A 23,102-nucleotide genomic window follows, 5' to 3' on the forward strand; every position below is an offset into this window, starting at 1 on the left:
TGTATCTACTATCTCAAACTCTTTTACAAGGGAGTAATACTAAGTAGGACACTAAACTGACGGTATTCAAATATCAAAATAAACCAGTGGTATCATCAAATGCTATGAAAACTAGGAATGAGACCCTTTCTGGAGTTCTTTTTAAAGTCTGAATAAGTTTGTTGGCACCCAAGTCCAAGCTTCTAAAATATAGATTTTTATTACCTCGTCTCTTTATGAACATGCATAAATCAGAACTTTCAACTATAAGAAACCTTTCTTGGTTGCATGTTACATGGAATTCTCCATGCAAACACTTGAAAGGATAGTATGTCTCACAATCAGAAGGCTTATATTGAAATATATGGGGAGAAGGAAGAAACGTACTTTTGAATATCTAAGTAAAACAGCAGGGGAATTCAGTTACAACTACATTTAAATCTCAGAGTTTTAAGTACAGAATCAAGTTCTAGTAATTGCATAGGCTTAAAGTGCCCTCATGTGGCTAATATCAAGGATTGCATACACTACAAAATGGTTTTGCTTCATAATATTCTAATACAATGCCTTACATAATAAGGTTTCATTGAACAATGTTTCACAGGATTTGTACAAATTCTTGATAACTATTGCACAGTACCAGAAACAGCTGTGTTACTGTTCTCTCATATGGAATCAGACAGTTTAAGCAAGATAAAGAATACTGAAATTCATAGAATCATGGAATGAAAGAAGTGATGAATTTATCACTAAGCCATGAACCAGTAATGTAAGACACTTGTAACTACTCCTGTAAAGACGCTATCACATTTGCTACAAACAGACACAGCCAAGCATTGAAACTTAAAGCAAATTTTTTAAAGAAACAGAAAAATGAGTGAAATTAAAAATTAAACCCATGCTTCCCCCAAGAATTTATTTTTTCCGTTTTTGAGCACAAAAGAAAGTAAAAATTCTTAGGCATTTAACTTTTACAATTTTAAACAAAATACTACCTTCCTACAGAAAAGAAATTAGTCGCTCAGACAGCAGCCAATTACAAGCCTTATGAACTTACTACCTGTAAAGATTTGCTCAAAATATGTAAATGCAGGCTTCTAAACTGCTACTGAGAGGGATTTCTGTCTTCAGAAAACAAGAAACAGAGATTAGAACTCTGGGAGTGTTTCATAGCTGTAAAACACCCCTTTAGAATCAGTGGAAAGCTACGTATGAGAGACACGTGTATTTATTTTTTCTTATATATACTTTCAATTACAGGTTCAAACAAAGACACCAAGTCACTAAGTTGAATGTAGGATAGCAATAACAATCCTAGCTGGGATAGATATAACGACAAAAAGGAGGGCAGAACAGACTGTGATTAGCTAGAAGAAAATGTTTAGGAAATAAACTGAATTCATGAAAATAAATTAAGAGGTGTTCATAGTACTTATACAACGCTAGATGGAGCATCCATGCAAGATAAAATAGTCATCATAAAAGTGAAACGTCTGTGACAGAGACTAAAGTTATCAAACAGCTAAATGAACACTTCCTTACTTTTCATTAGCTGTATGGAACAACAAACAACTCAGCATTAAAGTCAGTCACCTCCACCACTCATTGCAAATGGCAGAGTAAACAGTACACATAAGAAAAAAAATCACACACATTTGGAGTTCCATTATAGAAAGATAAACTCAAATTATGACATCTAAGGAAAAAAAATAAAAAAGAAAAAAAAAAACTTGAACAAGTTAAGCACAACAACTTTACCTACCGCTTCAGTATGTATTGGGTGCACTGCAAAGAGCAAGGATGCAACAACGCTACTCCTGTTGTCCAGAAAAAGCTTACAGACCTTGAGGAAGACTACACAAACCACGGCATGAAAGATGAGATTTAGGAAGTGGTAAGAAACTGCATTTAACTCGCTGAAAAGGTAGTTTAAACGGAACGTGAGAACTGTGAGTGGCCGGTAAGATTTATGACTCCTCTCCTAAAAGGAAATAAGTAAGTAAATCAATCACTACTGTATTATAAAGGTACTTTTACTCCAAAATATCATTCTAAAAATCTGTGCCTTCAAGATTTCCCTCCACTGTCCTCAGACATATACCTTCAAAATAAAAACCTGAAAATCAGTAATACCAGCAAAGTCTAGCGAATTAAATGAAAAGTCAATTTCAAGTTAAGTTGTTGAAACAAAGAAATTAGTTCTGACTTTTTCCAACGTACGTGTAGTATTGATGATTGATTCAAGTGTTTTAATCAATTTGACATTTCATATTTTAGATTAATATTTTCAGAAAAACTCTGTGGACTCAGATAAATATATTATCTACAAATTTGCAACATGTCTACCTGTCAATGTGTCTATCTTGCCCATTACTCTCTTCACAAGCCTTTTTAAAAGCTTAACATTTGGGGGTTCTGATGGACAAAAAGGTTGACATGAGCCAGCAGTGCGTGCTTGCAACCCTAAAGGCCAACTGCAGCCTTGGCTGCATCAACAGAGGAGTGGCCAGCAGGGGAGAGAGGTGATTGTCCCCCTCTGCTCTGCCTTTGTGAGGCCCCACCTGGGGTGCTGTGTCCAGCACAAGAAAAATTAGAACTTGTTACAGCAGATGCAGAGGAGGGCCACAAAGATTATCAGAGGGCTGGAGCACCTCTCCTATGAAGAAAGGCTGAGAGAGGTGGGTGGGGTTGTTCATCCTGGAGAAGACAAGGCTCTGGGGTGACCTTATTGCAGCCTTTCAATACTTAAAGGGGGCTTATATGAAAGATGGAGAGCAACTTTTTGCTCAGGCAAACGGCAGGCCAAGGGGAAAATGGTTTTAAACTAAAAGAGGGGAGATTTAGATTAGAGGTTAGGAGGAAATTCTTCCCTTAGAGGGTGGTGAGGCACTGGTACAGGGTGCCCAGAAATGCTGCGGATGCCCCATCCCTGTAGGTCTTTGAGGCCAGCCTGGATGGAGCTTTGGGCAACCTGTACTAGTGGGTGGCATCCCTGCTTATGGCAGGAGGGGTGGAACTAGATGATCTTTGAGGTCCCTTCCAACCCGAGCTGTTCTATGATTTTATTTGTTTAGGAACCCATATACTCTGGATGAGTACTGAACTAGATGGCATCTGAAAGAATCTGTAAGCTTTTCTTATACGGTTATATGAAATTATGTATCAAAGTCTTTTTATTTGTAGAGCTAGCAATTAGTATCCCACAATGAACTAACTCTGTGTATTACAGATATGAAAAAAAAATGAAGATTACAAGGTGGTATGTTTTGATAAGCAAAAAACCTATGTCATTTTTTTCATTTGTTCATCGATGGCACCATGTGTGACTTTATATAATTTTTTTAGCCACATTGCTGTTGTATGACATTTAATCAACAACTTTAATGCCAATGCAGCTTTTCAGATAAAAATGTAGTGACTCAACATAAACCCAAAGCTCTGAATTCACATAAAGATACTTATTCAAATAAATTCAACAGATTCAATCCCTATTCTCTAACTCTTAGATCTGTTGTTTAAGTGAATTATCTTTTCTTCCGGACTGAAATTAGAAATAAATACTATTGTATGTCAATGTGTAGTTTTTCAGGAGGAGAAAAGAAAATAGTAGGTTTTCCAATTTCTGTATTGGAACTAGATAACACACAGAGTCTTGAAGCATGATTTATGATTTCCTTACAAGTTCTTTTACTGAACAAAAGAATACATCTGTTCCTGATCTGACAGTATAAAATACTAATATCACCAAATTTCATCAGAAACAAACTATTCTATTAAAATCACAGTAGGGGAAAAATGTAAAAGCTGACTAATTTTTTCCCCGTTTCCTCAAAGTGTTCTACAGACAGTTTACCTCAGACATTGGAGTCCCCCAGAAGTCATTCTGAAACAGATTTTTTAATGGAGTAGAAGGATGTAAATCTTTGTTGTCCAAAATTGCTGAGACATCATCAAAAACAAAACCGCAGAAGAGACTGTTCCAGTAGCAGGCTGCCACCACACCAACTATTAGTGCCACTTCCTTCAGGCTTACATCAGCCATCTTCCCTAAGAGCTTTCATGGACAACAGCTGAAATAAATAGAAAGAAACTTGAGTGGTTTTATTGATTAAAAACTAAACTTGATAAATAAAAACAAATTAAGACTTTTGATGTAAGTTAATGGCACTATGTATCAGTAACAGAAAAAGCTTTCTTCACATCTCCATTCAGTTTTTAGACAATTAAGTAGTTAAAAAGAAGTACTTTCATTAAAGAATTTCACGCCATAAAAAGCCCTCAAAAAGTGGATTCTCTCTATTGCATTTCGCATTTTACTAATAAAGAAGTGAAACTGAAGATGACTTGTGATTTGTAGCAGATAGTTGTGCAGTTCAAGTGAATGCTACAAATTGGAGAACTGTGAAAATTAGGAGTTCTAGAGTCCTGAGTAAATTAACATGCTGACAACTCAGAGAATGAGGTTTTAAAAAGGACAGAAAATGTGTTAATTATTTTAAGTTGAAAGGTGTTTCTCAAAAAACCTTTCAAAACTAATTAACGAAAACAATTTTCAAAATATTCTGAAGAACAAACAGGAAACTTGTAGAGCAAGAACAGGTAAAAAAAGGACATTACTGATAATAAAAAGTTAAACTTACCATTGAAGCTCACACTTTGCTCTTTTCCATTCTTTGTAAAAGTTCACAAAAAGGTCATTTTTTCCTCAACTCTGCCCATTGCATTGATGTCAACAAATGTTCGTGAGAGTCCTGTCTCAAGAAAAATAGCACGTGAAGAAAACAGCAGAAATTAACCTTATCTTATTTTATCCTATCTTTCATTAACTTCCTAATCTCTAGAAATTATTAAATAGCAATTTTATGACTATTTCATAAATAATACATAGGTGGCCAGGTCAAAAGTTCAAGTTACCATGTCTCAGGTTGTTTGGAAACAGTTTTGCCCTGCAAGAATAAGCAAGAAGGCAATTACAGTACAAAGGCATTCTTTCTGACCACTGGTTGACACAACATGGCTGAGTGCCAATTGTTCGGACTAAAGATACTGAAAGACTGTATACAGACAGTTGAACAGTGACCTAGTTTTGAGAAAAAGGAGAGATGATTAAACAAATTATATAGCATTTTCCCCAAAACTAAAAAGGGGGACAACATCAGTAAGGGCACAGAATAGGTAGTATTAGTCAGATAATGGGGATCAATAGTATGCAAAAACACCAGCCTTGTATCTAGCAGGGTTCACACGTTATAGCTCTCAAATAACTAACCAGCTTTAAAGTGTTTGATTCTCCTAAGTCCTGAAATGCTTTTTTGTTTTTGTTTAACACTATGTACTTTTTTAATAACAGCATTCAAATTAAACTATAATATCCTGCAAAAATAGGTGAGCAAAGCTATCTTATCTAGACAGGTAATCTCAGTCATGGTCTGCAGCCCTGGCCTGAGAGCACGACTATCACCTATCAGAAATAGTGGTAAAGGTAAAGGAGCAGTGGCACTGCAAGGGACACGTGCAACAAGATGTGGGTGCAGTTATACTAATACCATGACAAGGATCACTTAAAAGAAATCAGAACCAACTCAGTCACTGTTACTCACATAATAGCAAAGGTTTTCTCTTCTACAGTACTTGGAGCTCAAGCTATTGCTGTTGTATCAACCAAGAAAGAGCCTTTTTTTAGTCAACACCACCTTTGTAATAAAGAAGATAAAAAACTATGTTAAATATCAGAGGATGCTTTTACATCTTTATACTAGTCCAGGTGAAAGTACTTTAGCCATGATTAAGACTGAACACATACTGGCAGACAGAGAAGTCTTATTAAAAACAAACAAACAAACAAACAAACAAAAAGCATACTACAGGAATGGAAAGACATCCCCTTTTTTTGAACTTCAACCCACCAGAGGTTTATGTAAGTTTTTTTTAACCCCCTTCCCCAAGAACGCAGACAAGAAGAACCTGCTATTTCTTAGCCTGTGAGAAACAGTTTGAATTTCCTTGCTTGAATCAGCTTCTGAAGTGTACTTCCTGCTTTTTTAAGTTCACTAGCTCTGCTAAAAAGCAGTGATATTTGAAAAGAACCTACAAGTAGCGTGTAATGATTTTTCAACATAGAAACCTACATTTCTGAAATACCATGTTCTAAAAAGTAAGGGATGAGGTAACATTGCCATGCAGAACCAACCTGAAGATTTAAATTCTCCATTTAAGAAAACTCAACATTAGGTGAAAAGGTTTTTGGTGAGTTGGTCTTTGGTGAGAGACTTCTGTAAGTTTACTGCTCGCTTGGAGCAGCAAACCCTTGAAACCCTACTGCTTTTGAGTTTCAGAGTCTAATTCTGAGGTAATTCTTAAATGTTCCTATTTCAGAAACAGCTACTGCTGAACAGCTGGGAAGAAAACAAGATAGATACCTAAGCAGAGACTTCTGTACAAAGCAATGAGTTTATCCAACCTCAATTGCTAGCTCAACTACTTTTTGTAGGTTTGTACTTTTCCCTACACAGAATATATGTTAACATAGCTACTTTACTTACCCTTTAATCCTAGGCAGTTCTGATACTCTTACAAGCCTTTATTTTTGTTCCCAACTTCCAGCATTTCTTCAGTCCAGAACTCTAATTTTACACGACTGCTAACCACGCTGTTCCCTGACAATGCTACATTTACCTGCGTGCCACCTTTAGGTAAAGTACTACTGTTTTCTTTTTAATCAAAGGGAACTCTAAAGCACATAAAGATTTTAGCTACATCCAAATTCTGGCTTAAGTGGCTATCTCACCATCAGAAAAGTCTGTTTTAGATCTCTTAAAAAACTTTAACATCAAAATTTTCTTATTTGCTGCTTGCCCTCCCCTACACGTGTACATTTCAAATGTCACTAACGCAGATGCATGTCTCTAAGTTTTCCTCTTCAGACAACTATTTGAGCCGCAGACATTCCCATACAATTCTTAACTTAATAGTTTAATGTAAGAAGCAAACACTCTTAACAAAATGTGTTGTTCTGGTTTTAGCAACAAGTTACGCAACACAGTGCTTGAACTGCTGCAAGCTTGGAAATCTCAAATGCATCCCAGCAGATTGCCCTCCAACTTTTGCAGTGTGCAAAAACTCACTTGGCAACAGAAGAGCATAACAAATCCGGAAGGGCCCCCATTTTCCAGCAACCTGCTTCTGCAAACGAGAAAAATGGGAAACACAAGGCCACGTACAATCTGTAGACTGCACAAAACTGCAGTGCGGATAATTGACTACTACTCACTTGCACTCTGGCCTTCTGAGATCTTATTTTTCTGGAATCTATGCTAAAGTAAGGAAAATCACTTTTTCCATCTGGTTTGACTACAGAGTAGTTTAACATTCTTGCTGAATTAAAGCTTAAATATGGGAAAGGTGTTTTTGCTGCCCTTTATGATAGGAAGCATGGCAAGGAAAGAAAGACTCACTGTCAAAACCAGAACCTCCTATCTGCTGCTACAAAAAAAGTCCACCAAAATCCATACTCAGAATGGTCAACAATGAGGGAGGCTTGTAAAAGCGAATCTGTACGTGGTACACCAGACAGCAGTATGTCTGCCATTAATCTCAGAGGAAAATAGCAATTGCTACCTGGGAGCCAACACTCTTCACATCAACTAATCTGTTCTCGTGTTGACTGGAAAGCAAGAAGTCATCTAAGGAGTATACAAGACAAAGAAACTCACAGGTCACAGATGTGCAAGAAGAGGTTGCTGAAGCTTTGGCATGACTGGGCTCCTCAAACGAGTCACAGCGAGTGGATACACTCACTCCCTCTCTTACTCAACAGGCACATGAAAATTTGGTAGTAACACAAGCATGGGCTTGCAAAAGTGCCAGTATTTCACCATTCCGAGCGATGGATGTATTGATAAGTATCTCTAAAACCTGCTGCTCAACAACAACTTTTTTTTTTTTTTTTTTAAACACAGGCTTGCTGTGATGGAAAACCACATAACTGACTGGTCCAACTCACGTAAACAGGTTGATTGTCCCTCAATTTTTTAAAAACTCACCAACCTTTTACTTTCCTAACTCCTAAAACTGTACCTCTGATACTTTAATCAGCCCTGGGGCTGTATGACTGCCAGTTCATGATCTACAAACAACCACTGAGCCCTAATTTGACTGTATGAGAGTACTTCATTTCCAAGATTTCTGCTAAACGTTTTAATTTACACCACTACTTGAACCTGTCAGGAAGAATATACAGTTTAATATACAAATATTACAGTTTGCCACAAACAATAAGCGACAAGACATGCCTTGAGAGACAGATGTTACATGACTGTGAGAGCTGATTGTGGAAAAATAGCATGCCCAAGTCACACACAATTCCTGCTTGTTAGTCTAGTTTTCTCAAGCTGTTTGACACAGAAATCTGCATTCTGTACTGCATCATTTCCATGCACATTCATAGATAGATAAAGTGAAAAGGATGGAAAAGAACCAGAGCTCTCCAGCAGCTTTGGTTTGTAAGGCATGTAACCTTCCTCCCCCAACATGCTGAGAATCCTTTACTGGTTCAACTAGTCTTTTTCAAGATTTACAGACAGTAGAAATATATGAGAAAAAAAAAAAAAAAAAAAAAAAAAAACACTTTTGGAGAAGTAGGAGAACAAGAAAATATTTCTCCAAAATCACAACCAAATCCATGACAATACAAACAGATTAGAGCAGCACGCCTCAAAATATAGAAGTTTGCACACAAAAAAATAACACAAATAGGGACAAAAAACAGAGATGCTCTGCATCCTCACTTGGGAAATTTGGAAGTATGGATGCCCCCTTTTGCCCATACAAATTTAGGTGAAATTAGGCTGTATTTAGGCAGGAGTACAGTTGCAGTCCTTAAAAAAGCAGCAGCTATCTACCACTCTGCCATTAGTTATCAGCTAATGAACATGTTATCTGCTACCTTACATCAACATTTAAGGAGACAATCAATTTATGTTCAAATAAACCTTATGACCTAATTTTAGGAACTTGAATACATTTTAAATTTCTCTTCTTCTGGGTAATGGCACTTGCTTCTTTCACTCCTCTGAAGGGTATTAATAACTATTTCTGTTTTGATAATGTCTACTTCAAAGAAAACGCTCTAAGTAATATATTTCTTTAGAAAAAAAAATTGTGGCAGTGATAGAATTATTGAAAACCATAGCATTTCTGTATGGGAAAACACCTGTACAATCCACCTACCCCTCCTCAGCATTCCCAGAGAAACTGAGTGGAACAAACATATTCATTAAAGTTCATCTCAAACAGCTGCCACAACTGCAAAGTTTTCATCTCTTCCAATTTTTGTATGAGAGCTCCTATTATTTCTGAAAAAAATCAGCAAAATTTACATATTAATATTTGTAGCTTTTGATAGTATTTAAAAATTTAGTTCAAGCTCTCAGAAAACTAAAAAAAAAAAAATCAACTTACTCTCCATAAAACAGAATTGTTAATATATTCTAAAGACTCCTGTTTATTATTCTAAGAATATTTTCATTGATGCTTCATTGAAGACTAAACATTAAAAATACACCTGACACTTTAGTCATACAAAGATGTCAGCTACTATTATGTGGAATTGTCAATACAAGTATCAATAAGGAAATAGTCTGTAACTCCACAGTCACTTTGCACGCATAACACATTGTCTGTTAATGTGAAACATAATTATTATGTAAATCTCAAGGAACTTAATTTTGTGTATATTAATTAGGCAGCTGAAAACAGAAACAAAGCAATTTACAAAGGGATCAGGAAGTTTCTTGAAAAGCTTTGCAAACAAACTAATGATCATTTATGCACATACCTAACCATAAAACGTGGGTTCTCCGCTCTCTCATTTGGAATTCTAAAACCAGCAAAGAGATATCCATACATGGAGGAGCTGCCAAAAAACAGCTGGGCATCTTATTTGTTTTGGATAAATGACTTTTATAATAATAGACACCCCGAACTATTTAAAACATATTTAAAGCACACACAATTGACTTAAATTATCAATAGTGTAATAAAACAAAGAACTGTTAAAACCACAATTTTTTATTTTTACAGATGGGCAACAAGTTAATCCAATACTGAAATGAGGAACATCAGCACCGATATATACAACAGACTGCCAAAGCCCGCAGCTTTGTCACTTTAAAATGGTGTTTTAATTCAGTACCTAAGGCTCCACTACTGTCCCCACTGGTCTTGCCTACTTACCTCCATTTTTTTTTTTTTCCCTGCTAAACCTAATACTCTCGCTAACTTGTTATCAATGTTTAATAATGGAAAGATATCACTATTTCCTTTCTGTTGTCCCTTTCCAACAAAGCCTTTAAAATTATCGTCTCTTTAAAATGTCACTCCAAGGTACAACTCTAGTATGAATCAACTTAGATGTGCAGCTGACATTTTAATGACTAGGCTTGGATCATATATGAGAGAAGGCAAGCTGTGTTTGGGAAGACGGGAAGAAGAATGCAAAACATGCCTGGACTCCTTTTCTTCTTGCTGAGACCCAGAACAGAACAAATATGACAAGAGAAGTTTTAATGCAGCAACTTTCTTCTGCAAACATGAAGCAATTTTCATTCCCCAGGAAGGGAATAGATCCCCATCTTCTGAAGAAGCACAATTCTGAAGAATTTACTAGATGAAAAATGGCAGCTCTAACTTGAGTAAGAACCTGTGCTGAATGCCAGAGGTAAAATTTCCCAGGGGGAAGACTGAGAGGAATTTGCTAGCAACCAAGTAGTTTAACATTCAGACACTTTAGGGTATCCTGGTACAAACAAGGATCAAAGCTTAAACACAGCTAAGAGGAAGATACTGGTTTAGCTGGTGGTTTAGCAGCTTCAGTTTGTTTCAACAGTCAGTTGAAATACAAATACCTGAAATACACAAATACACACGTAGGATAATATATACCTTAAAATCATTAAGAGGATCAAACACTTCAGCAACACTTTTTTTTTTTTTTACTTCCTACCAAGCCGTATACTCAAACAAAAACAAAATAATACCTTGTATATTTACACCAAACAACATGATTTGTTTCCTTAATAGGACACTGATGCAAAAACTGTCCCTAAATTAACGCTCCGACACATTGACACTCTCAGTGTTCCAGAAAACACAAACAGTAGAAACTGCATGTTCATTAACTCCAAAGAGCAGATGAACAAAAACTTCAGCATAAGCTGAAAAGACTCTGCTATGCATGTCCTTATTTACCAAGCTTGGTCGGTATACAATGACTTCTGTTTGTTTTCTTGTTTTGAAACGACATTCTGTTTGATCTCTCATAATGCAGTTTCTGAATTAGCTCTTCAAAATAGCATAGTGTTATCAAAACCGTGGCTTAACATGGATGCCTCGTTCTCCATCAGGGAGCTCTGGTATGGAACTAAAATGTTTTCTGGCTCCAGAACTACAAGCATGTATGTATTCTCACCAAATGAAGATCAACTTACTTGAATGTTACATGGAGAGAGATGTCAAGGCAGAAAAAAAAGAAAAAATAATAACTCGCTCTAAGCTACTCTGCATTTTAAACATTTTGTCACTTTATGTGGGATATACATTTCCATTCTTTTCACTCTTTTCCGCTTTCACGCCTCCCTCAGTATCTGCTTTAGTTCTGCATCAATCTTCTTTATTAGCTGCACTACAGAATTATAACCGAGATGTAGTTAACACTACCAGTATACATAATAAGTATTTTATCTTGATTCTATAACAGAAGACCACAAAAAAACAAACACATTAAACAGTTATTATAACCATTTACAGCGTATTAAGCTATAGAAGAGAATAAAAAAAGATGTTTCTATTCTGAGTCATCTTAACATCGAATGGTTTGGGTTGGAAGGGACCTTAAAGACCATCTAGTTCCAGCAACACCTCCCACCTGACCAGGTTGCCCAAAGCCCCATCCAACCCGGCCTTGAACACCTCCAGGGATGGGGCATCCACAGCTTCTCTGGGCAGCCTGTGCCAGTGCCCCACCATCCTCTGAGTGAAATTTTTTTTCCAAATACCTAATTTAAACCTACTCTCTTTTAGTTTAAAGCCATTACCCCTTTTCCTATAACTCTACTCCCTGACAAAGCGTCCTTCCCCAGCTTTACTGTAGGCCCCCTTGGGGTACCAGAAGGCTTCAATGAGGTCTCCAGGGAACCTTCAAGCTGAACAACCACAACTTTCTCAGCTTGTCTTCATAGGAGAGGTGCTCAAGCCCTCTCTCTGATCAGCCTCTTAGATCTGCTTTGGAACTGCACTAACAGGCTGCTACAAGGTCTTCCCAGGGCCTTCTCTTCTTCAGGCTGAACAACCCCAGCTTCCTCAGCCGGTCTTCGCAGGAAGATGCTCCAGCTCTCTTATCATCCTTGTGGCCCTCCTCTGGCCCTGCTCTATGTCCTTGTCCTTGTGCTGGGGGCCCCAGACCTGAACACAGGGCTCCACGTGGGGTCTCACGAGAGCAGAGCAGAGGTGGACAATCACCTCGCTCACCCTGTTGGCCACACTGCTTTTGATGCAGCCCAGAATGCAGTTGGCTTTCTGGGCTGCAAGCGCACACTGCCAGCTCATGTTGAGCTTTTCATCCATCAACATCCCCAGGTCCTTCTCCTCAGGTGCTCTCAATCCATTCTTTGCTCAGCTTGTGCTTGGGACTGCCCTGACCAAGGTGCAAGACCTTGCACTAGGCTTTGTTGAACTTCATGAACTTAACAAATGGGTTATTTTATTTTCTAAATCACAGGGGAATCAAAATCCATTTTCTGAAAGCTCATTTTGCAGCAAGGCAGCATTATCCTCTGTGGGTCACCTGTTTCACCCAAGAAGTCACTTCTGTTAAGAATTCATTGTTTTACAGTCAATCATGATCAATTTTATTATTATTTTTTTTGGTAACATTTTCCATTTTAGAGATATAATCCAATCTCTCTTCCTTTTCCTTTCTTTACCAAAACGGTTGTTAGGCATTGGAATGGGCTGCCCAGAGAAGTGGTTGAGTCACCATCCCTGGAGGTCTTTAAAAGGCGTTTAGCTGTAGAGTTTAGGGATATGGTTTAGTGGAGGACTTGTGTTAGGTCAGAGTTTGGACTTGGTGATCTTGGAGGCCTCTTCCAACCTAGATGATTCTGTGATTTCCCTAACCATGAAGTTTACTCTTTTTACATAGATATAACCAAACTGTGGGTGAGATATAAGCCTTTACCTTCAATCAAGAGTTAAGGCTTACAATATGACTGGAACAAATTACGTAACTATTAGGTGTGTTGAGCATCTTGCATCTTGTCAGCCGTCATTAAATAGCAAGGCTGATTAAGCAATGGTAAAGAAGAAGAAAAGGATGAATAATCCAGAAGAAGATAAAAGTCAAAGGATTACCACCTTTGTCTTTTGATTAAGAAAAAGAATCATCTTCAGCTTTTAACACATCTGTTGAATGAAGACATAACATATAAAGACACTTCAAGTGGTTGCTGCTTTTCCATTTTTATTTAAGATGCGCTCACGCCTGGCTAGCTAAAGCAGGGAACCTCAAACCTTCTGGGCCGTCGGACCCCTACCAACGCTCAGCCCCCCTCGCCGGCTGGCAGCGCTCACGGGACCCCGGCAGTTTACGGATGCGGTCCCTTCAGCAGCGCTCCGGTGCCCGACCACGGGCTACCGGCAGGCCGAGGCCACGCAGGCAGGCGCACACACACAGCCGCAGGGCCCGGGAGAGGGCACGCTGCATGCGGGGCAGCCCCCGTTAAGGAACCCGCGGAAAGGAGCGGAGCGGGCCGGGGAAGCTCGGGGGACCGATGCCGAACCGGAGCCCGACCCCAAGCAGCGGGGAGCACCGCCGACTCTGCCGAGCCCTCCCCCGGGACCCCGTGAGCAGAGGGCGGTCCCGGCCCGCCGCCGCCACCGCCCGCCCTACCTGACTGTGGCCGCCGTGGAACCGCCGCCGCCGCCCCCAGCCGGCGCTGCCCAAGCAAAGGATGCCGGGACAGCGCTCCCCTCGGGCGCCGGGGCGTGCCGGGAGCCGCGCGACATGCTGGGACTCGTAGTCCGCCGCCAGGCCCGCGGCCCGCCCGCACGGCACCGCGCCTCGTTGCTTCTCCCCGCCCCTGCGCGTCTCCCGGGTCCAGGCACCGGAGCCGCCGGGCGAGGCTGCGGGCGTCGCCTGGCAGCGGCCTCCGTTGTCGCCGCCGCCGCCGCCCTGGCGGAGCGGTGAGGCCAAGGGGCGGCCCGAGGGGCTGCGGCCGGGGCCGCCGGGGCTGCGCTGCCGCCGGCCGGGGGGAGGCGGGTGGAAAGCGGCTGGGGCGGGGGGTCCAGCGGGGGAGACCCTGCCCCTGTCCCTGCTGTGGCGTCCGGGGGCCGTTGCCGTGTCCGGGGGTGCCGGGTCGGGCAGTCTGCGAGTGCAGCAGGGTCTGAAATGGGGGCAGAGCGGGGACACCCTGCAGGGACGGCGGTCTGTCCGTCCCTGCGGCATCTCGGGAGGGGGTGTGGCAGTTGGAAGGAAATGGGAGCCCCGCACAAGGCGCTTTGTGGCTGGGGTGTAGTGCTCTGCAGAGCTAGTGTATCGGAGCTAGTCAGGATGACCTAGTTTGGGAATCTTAAGTAGCTTAATCTGGGTTAGCTCCGCTAAACTAGCAGGAAGTTAGCACATGTCCCACCTGTCTTTGCTGCTTCTTGGCATTCAGTCTCGCTCAAGTATCTATGACTGTGATACGCATTGTACGCACCCTTATGGAAGAAGAGTTAACTGTTTTTTCTGGTGCCCAATGTCCCCATGATGATGAGGAATCTGCGTGGTGCTTGGGCTACCTCTCCTTTGCACAGTCTCTTGTAGGCCATCCTGGATGTCCTATCAAGTTCTGATAGTATGTGAGTGTGCCCAGCACTCCTATTTTATCGGTCATTACTGAACTTTGTAGCATCAGGCTATTTAAAGAAAATCTTGTGATGGCTACCATCAAATGCATGTATATTTCACATTTTTTAGAGCCCTGATCTCCTTGTCTCACCATGCAGACCTGTCAAATAAAAGCACACATTCTACCAAGTGGAAAGGATCAGCTAAATTTTATGAAGAATTAACTTCCCTTTTATTGTCCTTAAATACGTATATACTGTAAAACATGCCTCACACTTGTGCCCCCTATATCTTACTGCAGATGGTCTGCCAACAATTTGGATTATTTTGTTTATATCTGTCTTCCTTTTGATACCATTTCAAGACTGATACTTTCTTAAAGACATTTTATAAGTTAAAGAAAAGGAATTTTAAACAAGAAAGGTAGGGAAAGATGAACAGTAGTAAGGTTGTGCATTTACTCTCAGAATAGATTTGATAGTCATATATATATTTTCTACATCTCATTAAATGTTAAAAACTATATTAGTGTTAAAAAATATATTAGTTAATCCGAGTAGCACTGGATGAACTGAAAAACTGAGAATGCCAAGACCACCTGCATGTGATTTTCTTGTATTTTCCTTTGTCATCTACAACAAAGCAGAAAAGCAAGATTTATACATATCATAGAATGGTTTGGGTTGGAAGTGACCTTAATGAACACCCAGTTCCAACCCCCCTGCCATGTACCACCAGATCAGGTTGCTAAGCCCCATCCAGCCTGGCTTTGAACACTTCAAGGGATGGGGCATCCACAGCTTCTCAGCCTGTGCCAATGCTTCACCATATTCTGAATAAAGAATTTCCTCCTTATATTTAATCTAAACGTACCTTCTTTTAATTTGAAGCTATATCATCCTTGCCAAGTCATGGTTTTTATGGAATATGAGGTTTCTAAAACATTTAACAAACACTAAAGAAATGATAAATACAGGGAGCTCTTTGCATATTCAAAGAAGATGAGGAAAGGGTGATTTTTATCTTCCCTTAGGGGTAAAGCTAGATTCCAGAGTATTATAGCTCTTCACTCAGATTGCTCAGGAATATATTCTGCAAAAGTAATACCTGTTCAGACTTTCATTAACGATGGAAGTTTCAGTTCTTGAATGTTTAAATGATGAACAGTGCATGAGGGATCAGATCTTGAGATATGCTTAGCATACACCTTTGTTATGGTTATTGATTCAGATGGATTTTTCCAGTTAAATGTATATCCTTTTTGCATCATCAAGTTTATTGAATATTAATGAATTAAACGTCCTAGTTGGTTTTATTATTTTTTTTTTCTTAATTTTCCTAACCATTTATACTATATTTATAATTTAAGGGCAATACGTAAATAAATTTTCAAAACTTTTTTTTTTTTTTTTTTTTTTTTAAACTTGGCAGAATCTGCTTTTTAAGGTTTGGCAATATAGGCAATATAGGTCAGAGACAGCTCTGAAAAACATAATAATCCAAGTCTTCCAATCTCTTTTGTCTTTTTCAGGTATTGCATTGACTTCAGGTACATGACAAGTCACCATCACCTATAGCATCTGGCTGGTAAGCAGTAGAAGAAAACTGTGCATTACTTCCAATTTATATATTTGTGAGTTTGCAGATTGTCTACTGTCCTGTTTCAATTCAAGTATCCTAATCAAAAGGAAAGGATGCTTAATATAAGAGTTTATTATCTTAGAAATGAATATCAAGAAATGGACGCTTGTAGCATCAAACTGAAGCAGGTGTTGGTTGTGTTTTAAATATATAGGAAATAACATTTTTGTCAATATACGGAGATTTTTATCGTGAAATGGCAGATTCAAGAGAAATTGGGGAGAACTGAATTTCATTTAGAAGTGAAAATTCAGGTTTCACATGCATCTTGATGTTCAGTGTTTGAATCACAAATTCTTTGAGTTTGCATGATCTAATTTGTAACTTAAAAATGGTTTTACTATAGTCTACTTAGACTATAGTCTACTAATTTACAATGGAGCAAAATGTGAACTGAATGTTATTCAGTATATTTATTAAAAAATCTATACGGTTATTAATATCGTTTTGTGTTCACTAGCTGGCCTCCTTTAAGTCATCTGATAAACAACTGATGGGCAGTGCTAATGTCTCATAATTGTTATTTCTATATTTCTTTTCCAAGAAAATACTATAAAATCAATATGGCACCCATTTTAGATTGGAAGAAGCTTATGAGAGTTGATCCAGATGCTTTGCCTTGTCAAGAGGAACTAGCAGACAGATTGCTAGAGACTGTGTCCAAGGTACTCAAGGGGAAAACAGAACATATTGGTTCATATTAGTTCAGAACATATGCATTCTCCTCTGAACTGTCTCTGGTCTGTCACATACCTAAATGCTTTATTTTGTGAATTTCATCGATATCTGTATAAAAACACTGTTGTCTCTTTAGGTTGATGGGAAAAATTTGAAAAATGAAACTCCTGAACAGTTGATACATCTTTTTAAAATTACTCAGTCACTAATGAAGGTTTGTATTAATCCTCACTCACTACAATTCTGTAGGTACATCTGCTTATTTTTTATTTCAATGAAAACATGATTACTTTTTTTTTCTCTTTTCCTGCATTGAGTGTACTGGTTACTCTTAAAAGGATTTGTTTACTAAATGTGTGCTTGCAACAGAGTAACTGCAGCAGTTGGGGTTATGGCACATACCTGTGGGAAGTTAAGTGAACAGGTGAACATAGTTATGTAGTTAGGGAATCTTAGTTTTACAGGTAATGCAAAGATATTTCACAAAGAAGTTAAATGTAGTAAGTAATTGACTATGATTTTAACTTTAATCAAAGCTTTTATGGTAGGTTTATGTTTTGGAGTAACTTTAAAACTGGCACTGCAAGTGGAAGTCCAAAAACTGACCCCATAAGTCTATTACATTTTGTATTTACTCATAAACATACCAAAACCAAGAAATAAAAGCTGCACAGGTTAGCACATTGGTCTTAGGTTTTTTTTTCTATTATTACTAAGTTCAGACAGCTTCTTAGAATAAATTACTAAAGAAAATTATTTCAACAGTCTGAAGTTCTTAATTGTAGGGAAAATGAGTGGTTTCCTTTGTTTGAAGAGAAATTGTTCTTTTGTAAATGTTTTCATGCTTCTAAACACATGGTCCGTGGAATACTCTTTTAGTTCATGTTAGTAAATCTTTTTTCTTTGCTTACTATGTTTTTTTTTGCCAGATGAAAGCTCAAGAAGTGGAGCTGGCACTAGAGGAAGTTGAAAAAGCTGGGGAAGAACAAGCCAAATGTGGTAAGCAAACCTTAAGCTATTCACAAATGATTGGTTAAATATAATATATTTTTGTTTCTTTTAAATTTAACAAAGTGAATAAAATACTGACTGGTATGAAGTCAGTTGCCTCAGTGGGGCCAAATATTTAAAGGCTATGAAGTTAGCCATTGTTGCTTTATGTACCTTGCTGGTTAATTCTCTGTGCCTATTCTGTTTTAACAGAAAATCTATATAAAACAAAAGTGATGAAGCTGGAAAATGAATTAGAGGTATGTTTTAAAATTTGGTTTATAGAATGCTGTTTTTTTTATTTTTTACACTACTGTTTTAAATAGCTAAGGAAATATAATAGCCCTAAGCTTTAGTTAATCCTTTTTACTAGCTTTTGAATATTCACCAGCCTCCTTTTTAAAAAGACTTGTATCTACAATAAAATTGTCTTTATTTGAATAAACTCCTTTTTTTTAGTTAATTCCTTTATTTTTCAAAGAAACTAGTGAGGCCTTCCTGTTGCTTTTCCTGAGCATTAGGAACATTAGGCTTAGTATTGGTCCCTTCCCTTCCCCACTATATTTATTACATTGTTTTAATGCTCTTAAGATGGCACAAAGATCTGCTGCTGGTCGTGATACTCGTTTTTTGCGTGATGAGATCCACCAACTGGAGAAACAAGTAGAACTAAAAGAGAGACAATTAACAGAAATAGAAAAGGAATTGGAAAAAGAGAAGAAAGTGAATGAACAGGTAAGAATAGCTTGATATCTCTAAGCCAGTTCTGGAACTGTGTTTGAAAGTTTAATGTTCTGAAAAGAGCCTCTGATTTTTTTATTTTTTTATTTTTATTTTTTTTAAAAAAAGGACCACTGTGCATTCATTTTCTGTTTTGTTTCTGGAGTTTGTTGGCTTTCATAGTTCATTAGCAATAGACATATGTGTGTGTATATGTATATGTATATGTATATGTATATGTATATATACACACACACAATAAGGATTTTATCACTTTATTTTAGCTTGCTCTTCGAAATGAAGATACAGAAAATGAAAACATCAAATTAAGGAGAGAGGTTAGTAAAGAATTAATACTGATAAACAATATATATTATTAGTTTTCTACATATTTTGGGGGAGTGGTATGGTGTTTAATTCTGTTCTAGAATGTCTCCTAGGTACTGGTACAAATAGATTATGACATTTTAATCAGATTTCACCAATTTATCATAGATCTGTTCGAGGGAAACTTAGGTAATTGAGGTCAGGAGCTGTCTATTCTTGAAGTTACACAGCCCTAAGATACTTTGGCTTTGGACTTTGTCTTCCTGAGCAGTTAGTATTTTTCTTAAATACTATTGACAAATAGATTTGATGGATAGTGGGCAGGATTTGGTTTAAGCTTGCTGCTTTTGATAAGATAAAATTTTTACAACAAGTAGTTAATATAAGAACAAATGAAAAGATAGAGTTAACATTCTTTAATACTTTTTTTTTCTTAAATCAGTCTTTTAAAATGTTTTTTTTTTTTTTTTTCATATATATATATACCTTCATTACCTCTAATCTTGGTCTGTGGCAGAATAAAATGGACAGCAACAATTACAATCAGTGTTCTGGTGGAAACTTGAGAATTCCTCAAATGTGCCCTTTTACCTGTTACCTGCATGTATGTGTGTATGTACACGCATGCACAGGTATATAGAAAATTCTGCTTTGTTTGGACTATATGTTGATTAAGTCTATTTAGTCTTTCTAAAGCAAAGATAATTAATGTTTTTCATGCTTTGTTCTCTTGGTCTTGTTCTCTCCTTTTTAATCTGAAGAAAAAACAAATAAAGAAAAAGGTGAGGCTTCTAAGTTTTTAAAAGCAGACAGTAGGAATTTGGATGGTGTTTGTCTTAGCTCTTTGTGTTAGCTTATTAGAAAAGCAACAACTTTGTCTTCAGCTCTTCAAACTAGATTTATTTTTGGATTGCTTTCTGTGCAGAATGAACAATTACGTCAGGATGTAATTGACTATCAGAGGCAAATAGATTCTCAGAAAGAAACAGTTCTGTCACGAAGAGGAGATTATTCTGATTACAGATCTCAGTTGTCCAAAAAGAACTTTGAGCTTGTCCAGTATTTGGATGAAATTCAGGTAAATCGGATGTTGTTGAGTATTTATTAGACTCTCTGACAATAGTATTTTTTACAAAGCTATGCCAATTTATAGTCTAAGTGACACGGGGCAGGGGAATATGTAATGCAGTTGGGTTCTGTGATTCATAAACTCTCCATCTGTGAATGTCTGACATGGGTCTTTTAGAGTAACTTTTTAGTGCTTAGTCATTAGGATTTATTCAAATTGAGGATCCAGAGGTGAAATACTCTCTTCAGTGCTAATTCATACTTTCAAGTATTATATTTAAGGTAGCTTTCCATTACCGGTTATTCAGGTATTAAGATGCATACTTTTTAAAAGCAGTTGCTTTAATTCTGCAGAGTTTGACTGAAGCTAATGAGAAGTTAGACATTCAAAACCAAGAAATGAGAAAGAATCTTGAGGAATCAGTGCAAGAAATGGAAAAGATGACGGATGAATATAATAAAATGAAACTAATTGTACAACAATCTGATATTGTTATGGATCAGTTAAGAAAGGAGAAAGAACAGTACAAATTTCAAGTAAGAACTAACTTATATTATTGAATGTAATTTTTTGCTTTTATATTGTATCATCATATTTTTCCTTAAATTCAAAAATGTTCAACAACTCCAGTTAAAGCACACTGCTTAAATACTTAATAAAAATAATGTGATCTTTAACCTTGATGCAAATTTTAAAACTTGATTGCAGATCACAAAATACTTTCATAAAGAATGTTAGACTTCATGTGTTCTAGGAACCAGAACTATACCTTGGTGCCATAATGCTTTTCTGCTAAGTTGTATGTGTGCATTTGTTGTTGCATGTTGTTTAAGCAAAACAGTTTTGTGATACCATATTGATCCAAATTGCATCTCTAGGTTCAGGAGCTTTCAGACCAGCTGAAAGCGAAGAATGAGGAAGATGATCCACTCATGGCAGCTGTAAATGCAAAAGTTGAAGAATGGAAGGTACTTCTAATACTTTTTGTCTATTTTTTAGGAATTGCTTCAAGTATTCTGATGGTATTTTATCTTCCTTTTCAGAAAATCTTAGCTTCAAAAGATGATGAACTCATAGAGTATCAGCAAATGTTATTTAACATGAAAGAGGAAATAAAAATGGCCCGACTTGATGTAGACAGAAACAGTATACTGGCCCTTCAGCAGGTACAGTCCATCTGATAAATTACACACACAGAAATTACCGTTCTGTAGGTAAGCTAGTGACCAAATAATTTAGTCTTTCATAGTTTGCAAAGACCAGAATCTGTGTCATTCACATTTGAGAATTACGAGGCAGGTAGATTTATTCCACTACAAGGTTAGCTTAATATTGCACAAATGAATGTTCCCTTCCTGTATGAATTGACCTTTTGGTAGTTGGTTCTGTTACTCTCACATTTATCTCTTCTATTATAACTATTATTACAACAATTGTTTTAACACCTAAGCATCCAGAATTTAATGCTGTTAAATTACAGTAAATCAGTTAGTCAAAGTCTTACCTAGAGGTTTTAACTTTTGTGTCTTCTTGTCTTACTTGGTGCTATACTGTTCAAGTCTGTGGTTCAGCATGTTACAGAGCTAGCTGAATTAATGCCTCAAATTACATAATTCTTCATGATCTTGTATTTCCCCACTTTCTTGAAAAACTATAAAACATTCAAAAAATCACACAGACCTTTAGGAGCCCCAATATCAAACTATGCTTTCCATAATGTATATGTATCAGAAGGATTTCCTGCCTTCTTCATGCATTTTTTGAATAAATGTATAATTTTGTGTAATCTTACAGGAAAAAAAGGATGAAAAACAAACAAACAAAAACTTAAGTTCCAATTAGCCTCTGATGATCAGAAGACAAAAGTATCTCAAAAGATCTTTGATAAGCAGTCACACGGTCTGTGTTTAGCTGACTAGACTGCTGTAAAAGTTGCTTTTCTGGATGACAGTCATGAGCATGTCGTTCTGAACAGTTTTATGGAAATGAGCGTATTTTTAAATAAAGCATTTAAAAATTAAATCAACTTACAGCATTGGGTTGTAACACAAAATGGACCAAGCTTGCTACGGTTCAATATATCTTCACATTTGAAAGAGCTATAGTTAGCTCTTTACAACTTTGCTAAGCGGTGTATGTTCCTATTTAAAATATGGTGATATTTTTCCTCTAAGAAAGCATGAGCTTTTGTTTTTCCTAACTTTGGTATAAAGTAAGGTCAGCAACTCTTGAGACTTCTATATTGTAATTATTTTCTGTAACTTTTTTCCAAGTCTATTTTTTCTTTTTTTTTATACATCTTCATCACACAAAAAATACTACTGCGTTCTGATATTTATAAAGTTAATGTATAAGCCTAGAAATAATATGTTAATAAATACTTTAAGAGTCTGTGTGTAACTATGGATGTATATGCATAGAAAGCCAGATTTGGTATGAATTTTTAAAAGTTGGATGACTTGTTGAAAGGCGGTCTGCAAAATAGGTGTCATGTATAATGGATTGTTAGTCTTCCCAATCTTTAATATATATATATATATATATATATATATATCTATCTATCTCAATTCCTATTACCTGCTTAGGAGGAGGTAGTAAGAAACCTGTTTGGTCTAAAACTTCTTATCATGCACTGACTTAACTCTTAGAGAACTGTTCCATTTAAAATTGATCATTAAGCACTACTTCAGCTGCAGTGTGATAGGGTTGTGTGAATGCTTTATTTTTACTCTTTCTTTTATTTTTTCTGCTTTGCCTTTATATATCCAACTTCTAGATAATATCTGAACTCTATGTTGTAAGTACTGTAAGTTT

At 37.4% G+C, this 23,102-nt stretch overlaps 2 protein-coding genes across 9 annotated transcripts in view; one reads left to right on the forward strand and one right to left on the reverse strand.

Moving 5' to 3' along the window:
* Window positions 1-14,034, reverse strand: part of TMTC3 (transmembrane O-mannosyltransferase targeting cadherins 3) — a 39,094-nt gene extending 25,060 nt beyond the window's left edge. Inside the window, exons 1-6 of one of the 4 annotated variants that reach the window (XM_035337736.1) lie at window positions 13,925-13,993; window positions 11,521-11,725; window positions 5,580-5,672; window positions 4,620-4,730; window positions 3,833-4,049; window positions 1,742-1,960 (exon numbers count right to left, since the gene is read on the reverse strand). In XM_035337736.1, the coding sequence (XP_035193627.1) occupies window positions 1,742-1,960; window positions 3,833-4,021 (408 nt within the window). In that variant the 5' untranslated portion in view covers window positions 4,022-4,049; window positions 4,620-4,730; window positions 5,580-5,672; window positions 11,521-11,725; window positions 13,925-13,993. Of the gene's footprint in view, window positions 1-1,741; window positions 1,961-3,832; window positions 4,050-4,619; window positions 4,731-5,579; window positions 5,673-11,520; window positions 11,726-13,924 lie in introns of all 4 variants that reach the window. The other 3 variants (XM_035337760.1, XM_035337743.1, XM_035337754.1) reach the window with 3 other exon arrangements.
* Window positions 14,035-14,078: 44 nt separating this feature from the next.
* Window positions 14,079-23,102, forward strand: part of CEP290 (centrosomal protein 290) — a 53,077-nt gene continuing 44,053 nt past the window's right edge. For 3 of the 5 annotated variants that reach the window (XM_035337721.1, XM_035337696.1, XM_035337723.1), the window contains exons 1-12: window positions 14,079-14,217; window positions 16,395-16,450; window positions 17,049-17,169; window positions 17,319-17,396; window positions 18,112-18,181; window positions 18,386-18,432; window positions 18,764-18,907; window positions 19,177-19,230; window positions 20,145-20,297; window positions 20,642-20,824; window positions 21,167-21,256; window positions 21,332-21,454. In XM_035337721.1, coding sequence (XP_035193612.1) covers window positions 17,068-17,169; window positions 17,319-17,396; window positions 18,112-18,181; window positions 18,386-18,432; window positions 18,764-18,907; window positions 19,177-19,230; window positions 20,145-20,297; window positions 20,642-20,824; window positions 21,167-21,256; window positions 21,332-21,454 — 1,044 coding nt within the window. In that variant the 5' untranslated portion in view covers window positions 14,079-14,217; window positions 16,395-16,450; window positions 17,049-17,067. Of the gene's footprint in view, window positions 14,218-14,320; window positions 14,402-16,394; window positions 16,451-17,048; window positions 17,170-17,318; window positions 17,397-18,111; window positions 18,182-18,385; window positions 18,433-18,763; window positions 18,908-19,176; window positions 19,231-20,144; window positions 20,298-20,641; window positions 20,825-21,166; window positions 21,257-21,331; window positions 21,455-23,102 lie in introns of those variants that run through there. The other 2 variants (XM_035337703.1, XM_035337713.1) reach the window with 2 other exon arrangements.

Source organism: Oxyura jamaicensis, chromosome 1, assembly GCF_011077185.1.
Source record: "Oxyura jamaicensis isolate SHBP4307 breed ruddy duck chromosome 1, BPBGC_Ojam_1.0, whole genome shotgun sequence".
In the NCBI taxonomy this organism is placed as follows: Eukaryota; Metazoa; Chordata; class Aves; order Anseriformes; family Anatidae; genus Oxyura; species Oxyura jamaicensis.